This window comes from Cheilinus undulatus, linkage group 3 (genome assembly GCF_018320785.1).
Source record: "Cheilinus undulatus linkage group 3, ASM1832078v1, whole genome shotgun sequence".
Lineage (NCBI taxonomy): Eukaryota > Metazoa > Chordata > Actinopteri > Labriformes > Labridae > Cheilinus > Cheilinus undulatus.
The window spans coordinates 25,864,653-25,876,982 of NC_054867.1; the positions used below are offsets into that span (position 1 = coordinate 25,864,653).

Here is a 12,330-nt window from a genome sequence, read left to right on the forward strand (position 1 = left end):
CTGCATTACTTATTTTTGTATATAGATATTCCACTACTTTTGTGAAGTTAAGACTTTGGTAAACCTAATTAAAGCACCACCACCACGTTCGTCCACATGAGTGAAGGTGTGTTTTCACAAGCGATTCAAACATTTTTAAAGATTTTGATTTTTAAATACAGCATTTGGGCTAAAATAACTTTTTTCACAGTGCTCTGGGACAAAAATGGGACTCAGTGGCATTAATCTGAGATTGTCCTGTAAATTTTCATATAAAACACTTGGGTATTGTGTTATTTGCAAGTACCTTAAAAAGAGGAATTCAAGAATAATGTAAAAATTAAGGAAATACCCTTAAACCTCAGACGGTGTAAAACTTATCAGCATACCAACTTTCCAACATGAGTGTGGTGTCAGGAAAATAACTAGTGTGAAAATGGTGAATTGTGTCTTTTCAGGAAATAAAACGAATTTAAGTTATTGAGTACAATATTTTGAAAAATCTGAGCAACACTTAAGTAACATCTTAGAGCAAAGACCAGACTTAGGCAATGAATGAAGTGAAAGTAATTTAGAAAGTGTTTAGGCTCTAGGTTTTAAAATGTCTTAGCAAAAAGACATCTGTTAATTCATCAACTGAAAATGGAAGATTTAGTGTATCTCTAATTACTCACTGGCGTGAAAGGCTTACCAGCCAAATTTCTATTTTTGTTAATTAATGTAATCTTTAGTTGAAAAAGACACTCAGTATTGAGACGTTAGCATTGCAACACAGTACATAAGAAGAGTGCAGTAGAAAGCCTAGATATGACACAGTAAAGTCACTGCTGATAAGTAGTTGATAAGTAATGTGGTTTTGATTCTCTCATGTCACTCTTGGCAAAAAACGGCAACAAGGTCATGCCAGAATCTGAGTGAATGGCTTATTTTTAAGCTACACAGTACCCTATTTCCTCGCCAGTGACGTGTTTTAGAGTTTGGTCTGTCATCCCTGCATATTCAAAGCCTGTTTTTTATTTGCAGTGTAGAGGGAGAGACATGCAGGATATCTAATAAAGTTGAACACATTACATAGATAATCCGAGGATCTGTGAAGGAAACAATTTTGTCATCAGCATACAATGGTGAAACCAAAAGAGACACTTTTCAAGTGCAGTTTAATTCAACCATCAGTATGTTATTTTTCACAGATTACTCTAACATGCTGAGAATTTAACGCATAGAGTTGTATATCTAAACATATTAGGCCTAGACATACCATTCTCTTGTGGATTACTTTGTTTTAACTTCCAAATCAACAGTTGTAGTATCTCTGAAGTAAGGTGTATCTTGATAACAAAAACAGAAAGAGAAAAAATGGGTTATTCAGTTTTAGCCTGCAGAACTGGAAGATAAGAGTGAGAAAAAGACAAAATCAGATGTAAGAGGAAAAGATAGAGAGCAGGAAGAGGCCCGCATTAAGACCAGACAGACAAGACATGAGAAGACTGGGGCACATGTTTTCATTTAACCCTTTACATGATGTAAGCTTGTTAGAGAAGAGAGGAGAAAGGAGGATCCGCCCCGCTATAAAGCAAGCTTTGTTTGAAAGTATAACAACTATATACTTTGTACTGCTTTCAGAAGTATATGAGTGATGTATGAATTCACTGTTACAAAACCAAAATAACCAAAGCATTACTGCAACTTTAAACTGAAACAATTAAGTCTATATGCAAAATAACGCCCTAATTGCACAGACATGCTCTCTTTTTACTCTAATTTTTGGCATGATTCAGCACTACCAAGAGGACTTTACTTTTCAGTGTGACAGCTTATTGTAGTGTTCAAAATGAAATGCAGCCCAGCCTTTATATCCAAGTATGCAAAATGACTAAGAAAACTAAGTTGCAAGTATCTAAATATATAGAAAAATAGTGGGGTTTGGTTGAAAAGGGACTGAACACAGATGGAAACAATCTCTCACAGCCACTGCATCACATCACTCACAATTGTGGAAAAAGAGGCTCCAGACTGGGGTGTAGGGTTTGCTGGGCCATGCTTGAAAGAATAAAATGGGGTGCAGACGGGTGGATGAGGAGGGGGTTGAAGGAACCAGCAGTGGGAGAACATAAAGTGGGGTGGAGAGGGGGGATGGCAAGACAGAAAGGAGAGCAGGGAGGGTAGGAAAGTTTTTTTTTTTTTTTTTTTTTTTTTTTTAACCAAGTGTTTGTCAGCGTCCCCTCCAGTCCTGAGCACACTCCAAGAGAGAGAGACAAGGAGACAAGGAGAGCCAGTCTCTCTGATCAGGTACGTCTGTGTGTTTGTGTGTACATGTATGTATGTTGACATGTGAAATGTTTTTCCAAGAAACCTTATAGGAGTCAAATTAACACATTGTAGCAGTCATGTTTTTGTGGAGTTATATTTTTTTCTGTCATCAAATTTGAGGCTAATCATTGGCTATTTTCCAGTAGTTTTGGTGCAGCAGTGAGAACCTTTTACAAAGCTGGCATTCAGAGCTGTGTTTTCTTTTCTTTTTTTACACTTCCTCTCTGGGCTCCCTGTGGATTAAGACCCCTAAGAATGTACCTCTCTGCAGCAGTACAAATCCAAAAACAAAGTCAGTGTTTGCAATGCACCTTTCGATGCTCTTTTAACTTAATCATTTGAAAACATTGAAGTTTGGTCTGGACATGTTGGGAAAATATACTTGAAAAGAGAAGCTGGTGTTTTTGAAAAGAAAAGAGCAAAGTATAAGAGGTACAAATGAGAGTAGGAGGATTTTTTTTACTGATGTCTTGCACAAACAAAGTCACAATGTCAAGAAGTTGCATTTTAGGTTTAGTACCAGGTATAAAATAAAAATCTGACTAATTTGAATCAGATGAGAATACATTTTTTCAACTTTTTTCATTAAACTTACAATTCTTCAAACAATCTCTCCCCGTTATGATTTGCACTTTCTACTTTTCCAATTTTGTCTTTTAAGGGTTTTTTTTTCTCTTTACTGTTTGGTGGCTTGAAATGAACAGAGAGTCCCTACATGTATGCTGTAAATCTAACATTTTTGCCTTGTCTTTTTCTGTTTTAGGTAACAGTGAAGATCATTGTGACTGTGACCATGCATGTGATTATTATTTTCTTCTTGTCTGGCCTGCTCCCGCTCTCTCTCGCCCATAGACAGGACCCCTTCGCCTGGCTTTATGGCCGGCGAAGTGAAGGAGTTTATATGGCCTCTCTGCAGGCAGGCTCTGCATGTCCAGATGAGTGTGACTGCCCACCCACCTTCCCAATTGCCATGTACTGTGATGGGAGGGGCCTCACAGCTATGCCGACCATCCCTTCTCAAGTGAAATACTTATACCTCCAGAACAATGCCATTACAGCAATCCCCGACTCTGCTTTCAAGAATGCAACCAATCTGGTATGGCTCATGATGCACCACAACCAGCTGACATCTGACGCCATTGGCAAGAAGGTAAAAACCTCCATCTGGTCTAAGTCAGCGAGTGCCACATGTGAGCTCAGAGCGTAACAGCTGTCAGATGGCTGGCAGGTGGCAGACTGTTTGATACAGAAAACTGTTATTGGTTTCTTGTTGCATATCAAAGTTAACAATTTGTGCATTCATGCATTTGAACATGACGTCCATCTGAATTCAGTTAAACCCATTTACCCAAAGAGTGCTATATTTAGAATTAGCCACCTGTTTTGAGTGTCTAAATGCCCGAATTCATAATCTGTGTTGTCCAACCAAACTCATGGAAAATCATAAACATCCAAGGTATATTCACCACTTTATGCACAAACTGCAGAAAATAAAAAATCGAAGCACCCATTGTCTTAACTAAGAACAACTACAACCAGAATAGTGCATAAGTGATCAATATATTGCTAATTATTGATAATCTGTGCAAAAAGATGATTCATCTGCAGCAAAAGAGATAATTAATTGGTTTCCCCCAAAAAATAGATTCTGTTTTTGGTTGGACATTTATTGGACTAAAGGAATAAAAATTGTAAAACAGCAAATTCATCCTGCCAGCTCAAATAGTTGAAAGGAGAATGACTGGCAGGTTAATGCTACTAATCAGGTCACCTTAATATATGCAATTTCTCTGGGGGAAAAGCCAATAAGAAAGATGAATTTAGCTGAACATACATCAAGCAGACAAAAGGCAGTCTGCACCTCCCTGACTGTACATCTTGACGCTTAATATAGTTTAATGTGATGGGAAATAAGTAAGCAGTTGAGTGAGCAGTTTAGATCAGCCTTTAAAAAGGGCCTCAAGGATGAGATTAGCTGAGCCAAATAGAGGTGCCCAGTTCTTGTCAGGGGTGGAAAAAGTACACGACTATTGTACTTTAGTAAAACCATTTACTTTAGTTGAAATTTACTGGTCTATAATACCAACTGGTCTATCTCTTACTCAAGTAAAAGTAAAAAGTATTCAATTTAAAGTTTACTTTGAGTACTGAGTACCTACTGAGGAGTTGTACAGTAAAACTGGTCTTTCTTTATTGGCAAGAACAACAAGAGAACAGACCTCCAACCAGGTGGTTCAGGTAAAGTCACACCTCTACAATAAAGTGAAATACACAGAAAAATTGACAGTGTTAATTACATACAGAGTTAAATGGAACACTTTGAAAGTTTCTATATCGATCCCAACGACATATACTTTAACTACACTTTTATAAGTAACATGTAATAATATGACAGAGCTGGAGTAACTCTTGAACATCTGCGGCAAGTTGGGTTTCCTCTGGCAAGAACAAAACAGAGGGTCAACCTCGTAACAATGTCTTCTGAGGAAGAAAACAGTGCATCCATTAGTACCATCTAAAGTCACAGGCAGAAACCTCAGCTGTAGGCAGAAAACTAACTCAGTGGATATCTTCATTTATGGTGCAAATGTGTCTCATATCAAAAACAACAAAAAATAACCAGAAACATGAGAAAAAGAACCCCAGCAGAAATCACTGAAAACACATCTAAATAATTTGCCCGAGGTCATGATGGGAAACTTTGACCACACATCTCCCAGATCTGAAATCCCAGTGGCCAGAGCTTAAATCAGTTGACTCTTTACAGAGATGAATGAATACTGGTGGATCAACACTGTCAAATAACTCCAACACTGAAGATCATTTCACTAAAAATTGAGATAAAAGTACACTTTAAGAATTAAAATCAACTCTGAAATGTTTAACCTTGAAAAAACAACACTTAAGCTTTTGCTGTTTTGTTTTTTTTTTTGACATGGAATCATTCTCTCTCTATGTGGTCAACAGAGGTGGAAAAAGTACAAGTAGTCGAGTATTTTACTCAAAAGTATAGTTACTCTGGTGAAGAGTTACTCCAAAAATGACAAGTACCCCAAAAAACTACTCAAGTACAGAAATCTGTGCTTTCCAACCTTTGCTTCTCGTCACTTGAAAAGCTTGCTATAAGTCTGCATGAAAACATTACCAAAAACAATAGGAGCTGAATTTACATCATGCTGTGGAGACTGACTAAAATGGACACCCCAAAATGGGCAGTGGATGCCTGTCCATCCTCTCTATCCACATGGTGTCTGAGCCATCCATTGACTCCTAGGAATCATAACTGGACCTGCTGAGCATTTTTCAAGTTCTCTGTCACTCCCTCTTGCCAAACACCCCGAGCAATTCCCTGATAAATCAACTCATACTTTGGGCTTAATAATCCTGGCCTCCCAGTGGTCCAAAGTTTAGTTATCTCAGCTACAGACTGGAGGATTTTAACATTTTACCTGATTTTTTTTAAATGTGGGTGACCACAGACACAAGGATAGCTTCAACTGGTTTTCAAATTTTTACTATCCAAACACAGTGGAGATTTCACAGAGAGAAGATCTCACAAACTCATGTGATCAAATCCTACTTCAGAAGAAAAACAAATATAGCGATAAGACGATTTATATAGTCAGCTGGCTGTCCTTGCCCCAGTTTCCTGTTTATCTTCTTTGTAATCTTCCACTTTGTTCAGGACACTGTTGTTTCTGTTTACTGTCATGTTTGTGAGCTGTAAAAGTACACTGCATCAGATACGCCAAATGCTTCCCGTTGCTCACTCTCATTGGCTATTGTGGGCATCCTGTCTGAGGCAGCACGATGTGAATGTTTGGTCTTTTAGAGTACAGATCAGGTTGGTTCTACATTTTACATTTATACTAGGGCTGTCAACATGATGCATTAAATGCAGTTATTTGAGGTCCATAATTAGAGAATTATATTTTTTAATACCAGTCATCCCATACTTTATTGTTCCTTTCAGCACACTTTGGTTAAGCCGCTGCGCCATTTCCCTGCAGCCACAGTGATGTTGAAACAGTACACTACTGCTCCTTAATGTCTCATTAAACAGAAGGAAGTCAGGTACTCTTAGTTTGAAAATGAAATAGTTTTAAATGCAAAAAGTGAAATTTTGAAATGCAACAAAAAAGATTAATCTTGATGAACAACAGAAAGTCTGAGATTAGAAGTGATTAAAACTTTTAAATGTGTGGCTGCCCTTATTTTTACAGCCCAGGCTGTCACAGATTTACACAAAAACTTCTCCATAGCATCTTATTCCTTTCAAAGTAAACAAAACAAAGCTGATTGCAAGATGCAGCTTTATAGCTAATAAGCTGTTTAACTACAGCCCACTGAAAAAAGTGTAATATACTACTAAATTGGTGATAAGTGAGTTGATTTTCTGCCTTATCTTCATAGGCCTTCCTGAAGCTGGAAGGATTACAGCGTTTGTATCTACAGCACAACAATTTAACAAGCATTCCCTCCAACCTCCCCCGCTCCCTGACAGACCTGAGAATCAACCACAACAAGATTGAAAAGGTAAAATTTCCCCTGGCCTAATATTCATGCAGATCCGCCTCTTTTTTCAGCAGAGATATCAGACTGAATATTTTTCCTCTGTTGCCTAGGTTGCAGCTGTAGATGTGGAGGGAATGGATAACCTCACTATCCTCTATCTCAATGACAACGCTGTCACAGATATGGGCGCATCACTTAAGGCGCTGAAATCTCTCACACTGCTGGACATCAGTGGAAACAAGTTGACAAAGGTATTTGTACTACCTTTGTTTTTCCATTTGTCAATCTGGGTGAGGAGATAACCTGCAGTTGACCACAGTAATTTTATGAATTAATCCTAGGTCCCTGAGGGTCTCCCCGAGCATCTGCACCAGCTCTACCTGGAGTCTAACTCCATTGATTCTCTACCTGAGGGCTTCTTGAGCAATTTCATTCAGCTGGAGTACATCAGAATGGCACACAACCAGCTCACGGACAAGGGAATCCCTCCTAACACCTTTAACGTGACGGGGCTGGTGGAGCTGGACCTGAGCTTCAATAAACTGGAGAGAATCCCGCCAGTGAGCACAACACTACAGCATCTTTACCTGCAGGCCAACCAGATCAAAGGTGAAGTCCATACAAGTGTTATCATTCAATACAGACCTCTTTTCACAAAATGTATTAAAAATGCCAAGTTACAGCTAAGCTAGAAGGGCCAAAGAACATGTATCAGTCAGCTTTTTATATGAGCAACATGACTGTTGAGTTTGCTTACATATTTGTATGTGTCCTTTGTGAACATACAGCTTTATATTCCAAAGTTATTTTTAAAACGTTATTAGCTGGCCTGAAAACATTTAAAACATTTTTTTATCTCATTTTCCTTTATGATTAGAATCAGGCAAAAAAATATCATTTTCAGCAATTGCTCCTGTATTTTTTTTTTTTTTTTTTTTTGCTTATTTCAATTTAAAAATAACTTTTTGTGTTGTTTTTGTTGTTTTGAAAATAACAGATCTCACATGGTGTTGCACCTGCTTCCATTTGCCTCTAAACTACGTATGTCCTATCTGACCTGAACATTCCTTACAGAGCAGATTACTGAATGGAGGCACATGATTAGCTTGCTAAACAGTTATTGTTAAATCGCCTTGTAGCCAAAAGTACAAGCAGGTTTGACTAATTACTAAAATTTTTAATCATTTCAGGCCCACAGTCCCGGTCAAACACTCTGTCTAAACTGTAATGCAGCCGCCCACCACTAGTAACCACTGGAGTAGTTCTAAATAACAATGATCCAAGACAGTCTGGCTGAAGCCCCTTCATTTCTTACAGCCACATTCATGACTGTTCATCTGAGACACCATATATCTCAGAACAGAAATACACAGTGAAGCTTTCAAAATAAAATCAGCTCAAACATTTGGTTAGGGTCAAGGTAAGGGTAAGGACACCAAAAGTTAAAAGTCAAAAACACGACCCACAAAACCCAATTAGAAAATTTTTAATGAAGTCAAGTAAACAGTCTGCTTACATGAAAAAAGGCCGTCCACCATGTAAACACTAAAATAGCCATTGTAGCTTAGATCATTCCATTATCTGTGTAAGTTACATAAATAACAGAGCTACATAGATAAGGGAGCTACTTAGCTAAATGAGTTTAAGCTCAGCTCACAAAGCAACTACGTCAAATACACATCTATGTTATCTTCTTAGTTAAATTAGCTTAAGCTACGTTTGCCTAAGCTCACACTACTAAAGCTAACTCAGTTATAGATAATATAGCTACGTAGCTGCTGTAGCTTAAACTAAGCTCACAAAGCTGTTATGTTAGCTGTATTATACTGGACCACTCTACTACATTAGCTAAGTAGGTACAATATCTAGGTAGCTACATTAGCTTTAGCTATGTTTGCTGAAGCTCATGTTGCAAAAGCTAACGTTGCTAAAGCTAGTTTAGTTACACTGGCCTAAGTAGTAATGTATTTACATGGCTACCATAGCTGTTAGCTTTAGCTAGAACTAACGAAGTTAAAGCAAGTCACTGTTCATGTAACTGCTTCTAATTTAATCCCAGATGAGCCCTCTTAAATTTTTCTGTTTTATTAAATAAATGTTTGCAATCAGGTTATTTTTTTAATTTAACAGCCAGACATTGTATATGAGAAAAGTTTGATTGAAAAAAATCAAAAAACTGGAAATACTTTGCACGTGAAAATTATGGCTTCTGTTTGAGATACACCGTGTGTCAGACGACCGGTCTGTATGAGTGGCAGTCATAAATGTACGGTCTGCAGCCAGATCCCTTTCCAATGATTTTTATTCTGACATAAAACACAGCTGATAGCACAGAAAGCATCTCTTTAACACTGTGGTTAAGCACTATTTTGAGCCAGAAATTGGAATAAAGTTGTCTGGAGGTTTCAGATTTTACAAGCACATAATCAAAGCTATGACTGATGACATTCAGCTCAGGAATGTGGTCGTTAACATGCAAAGAGGATCAAAGGCCTGCAGTGCTAGCATTGCCACAGACTGTAGAAAGAATTGGACAAATGCTGTGTAATATCAGCCGTCTGCTTACAATAGGCGGACTCAAACTGCTTTTGAAGCCAATCCGTAGTGGCTTCCATATTGAAATCGCAGTCTCAACCAAACTTTCGATCAACCTAATAGCCCGTCCACTAAGCACGACTTCCTGTCAGCCTGCTAGCTAGCATTCTGGTTGACAGAAACGTAGCTTCTGCCTGTCGAGCTATCTGTCAATCAAATGAGACATGCCAATCAGTCCGCAGTGAGGTTTTTCCTGAATACAATCTAAACCATTGTAGTACAAAAAAATTCACTCCCTGTACAGTGAGAGCACATGAAGACATTAGCGAATGAGACACGTTTCATTTTTTGAACCAGGCTGTCAACCACTTTATTTCTAGTGTGAAACCGGCTGTTTAACAGGTGTCCAGACGGGACTTCCAGTGTTCCTCCTGCCAGCCTCAAGTGGACACTCGCGGTATTGCAATTTTTTGCACTTCAGCGTTGGCTTCATTTTTCAGGACCGGAGGTTGCCTGACTTTAGACTAATAGGCTAAACAGAATTATAGTAATTTGCATTGGGAAGAGGAATTACTTAACTTGGAGCATCACTAAATGTTCAATTGTGTTTAACTATCAAAATTATAAACTAGGGGTGCCTTTATACTTAAGGATACCCTATATCCATACAGCACTTCTATTTACCTCACCACTGTACAGGTCATGAGGCAACTTTTGAGTTGAGTTGAGTTATAGGTAAATTTTCTGCATTTGGAGAAGTAAAACTGATATACAGCACTTTTCATTCAGAAATGTAATTTTAAAACACATTTCACTGATCTCTCTAGAGTTCACTTTGGGCAGTTTCTGCAGCATTGTGGATGTGACAAACTTTTCCAAACTTCAGACGCTGCGACTGGATGGTAACGAGATCAGCCAACAGGACATCCCCCCAGAGTCAGCCCTCTGCCTGCGTCAGGCAGCCAACATCCAGGTGTAATTGCATCTCCAAGTCTGGACTGAAAAAATGTCTGGTTTCATTTGATTTATAAAAGGCAATTAAGTTTGTTGTGACAACAAAATAATCTATAAACCTAGAGATATGAGCCACATATGTTTCTGTTTTACCTATTGAAAATGACCCTGACCCTGACTGTCCTTATATGGTACTGTGAGGATTGTTACTGTTCACAGCTGTATCCTCCATCCTGTCTTTGTTAAAGCATGTCTTACTATTTTTACTCACAAGTTGATGATAGAAATATCATGTATGATATATTTTAAATATATCACTAGCTGTCATAGAAGCATGACAATATCTTCATTACTTGACAACCTTGTCTCATAGTCATATCCTGTTGCAATATGATTGATATTTTTATCTTTATGACAATAATGCTGTGACTGTTTTACCTTTCCGACTCCTCCCAGTGACACTTGTTTTCCTATGAGACTAAATATATATGTATGTCTATTTACTGAGTGAAAATATCTCCAAGCTGTACCGCAGTGAATGCAGACTTTATATTTGAATCAAATTTTGTGACTTAGTGTATGCAATGCATGGATTAGTTATAATACTGACAAAGGGTTTATGTTTACATGCCTGTTGGAGGATAAATAAAAGTTGGGATTTTTAAAATCTGCTAAAGTGTTTTTACTGAAATTTGTTGGGTTTAGTATCAAAACATTTATCTGAAAGAGGCAGAACAAAAGACATCATTGCAGAAGCCTTGGGAGGACATGCATTAATACATTTTATTTTGGTCTGTGTCCAGTCATCAATATCAACCTTTATTTAAATCTCGAGGATCATTGAGGTTTCCCTTGTTTTCACTGATGTCAAGTTACAGAATAAATCTGAAATGATTGTCCTAGGGAAATGAAAGCGCTAAACTTAAGCGCGTGTTGTAAAAGGCTCCACATATTTGGAGCACAAAAGGTAAAAGCAGATTTTCCCCGTGGGACATGAAGCATTAGACAGTCAGTAGAGAGAGTGTGGTAAGGTCCAGTTGAGCACTTTAGCATAAATGTTACATAAGGTGGTGTCTGTCCAATAAGGGGTTTATAAATAAAGAGAAACAGATGTTTACCATGCCTCTGTATCAGAGAAGACCAACCAGCGTCACTATACAGAACAGAGTGATGAGTGTTATAAGAATCTCCTGTAATGAATCAAAGAGCGGAGTGATAAACTGGGCCCAGAGATTTAAGAGTGGAAGCAGCAGCATGTCTGTAGACAATACTGACATAGTCTAGCACAGACATAAAGACTGCCTCGATAAAACCTCTACATTTAAAGCTTGCTAACAACGTAATCAATGGAAATGAACTGTAAATGTTTCATCAAGCCAAATCCCAACATATTTATTCACTGTGACTCTTTAAATGATTACATTTGAGTGTGGATAAATGTAGACAGTCACAAGGAACATCTCTAGCCTGGAAAAAGCAAGATTGCTTTTGTTGTTGTTACAATTAAAAACAAGCTTAATTATTTTATTCAGTTTCCTGTGATAACAGGTCAGATTTGGGTGTTTAATAGAGATCTCAAGGAATTAACAAATTGAAATGAGGAAACTAATTTTGTTAATCCAAGATAGAGATAATTAAGCTGAGATCTCAACATTCATTCACATTCCCCATTGCTCAGGCCATTACTCACTGAAAACAGCTCCGCAACCCACTTTTGGGTCCAGACCTACCAGCTGAGAACGACTGTATCACAGTATTTACAGCATGTTCTGTTTTACTTTCTTTATTTGCATGTGGGCCTGAGTCAGTGATTTACTAGACTTTAAGTGGTAGAGGAGGAAACCCAGGATAACTATAATATGGTCTGATCAGGGCCAAGTCAAGTTTTATTGTATTGTTTTAAAAGATCGGCTACCTTTTAATGAAGGCTTCCTGTATGCAGACACTGTCTATCACTATTCACACACATACACAGTTGTTCTTACAAGGTAAGGATGTGAGATATTTCATGAGACACTCCTTTGTAACAGGGTTTGT

General features: G+C 38.0%; 1 protein-coding gene across 1 annotated transcript; it reads left to right on the forward strand.

Moving 5' to 3' along the window:
• The first annotated feature begins 2,244 nt into the window (after positions 1-2,244).
• On the forward strand, positions 2,245-10,801 carry fmoda (fibromodulin a). Its single transcript, XM_041783497.1, has 6 exons — positions 2,245-2,268; positions 3,053-3,439; positions 6,703-6,825; positions 6,915-7,055; positions 7,146-7,413; positions 10,167-10,801. Exons 2-6 carry the CDS (start codon positions 3,083-3,085, stop codon positions 10,316-10,318), a joined length of 1,041 nt encoding a protein of 346 aa, XP_041639431.1. The 5' UTR covers positions 2,245-2,268; positions 3,053-3,082; the 3' UTR covers positions 10,319-10,801.
• The last annotated feature ends 1,529 nt before the right edge of the window (positions 10,802-12,330 follow it).

What these genes read in the sequence shown, in the direction of transcription:
- fmoda (XM_041783497.1), top strand. Translation starts at nt 3,083, where the DNA reads ATGCATGTGATTATTATTTTCTTCTTGTCTGGCCTGCTCCCGCTCTCT. An exon ending in CTGACGCCATTGGCAAGAAG is followed by an intron (nt 3,440 to 6,702) that starts GTAAAAACCTCC and finishes TTATCTTCATAG; the next exon opens with GCCTTCCTGAAGCTGGAAGG. An exon ending in GCAGGCCAACCAGATCAAAG is followed by an intron (nt 7,414 to 10,166) that starts GTGAAGTCCATA and finishes TGATCTCTCTAG; the next exon opens with AGTTCACTTTGGGCAGTTTC.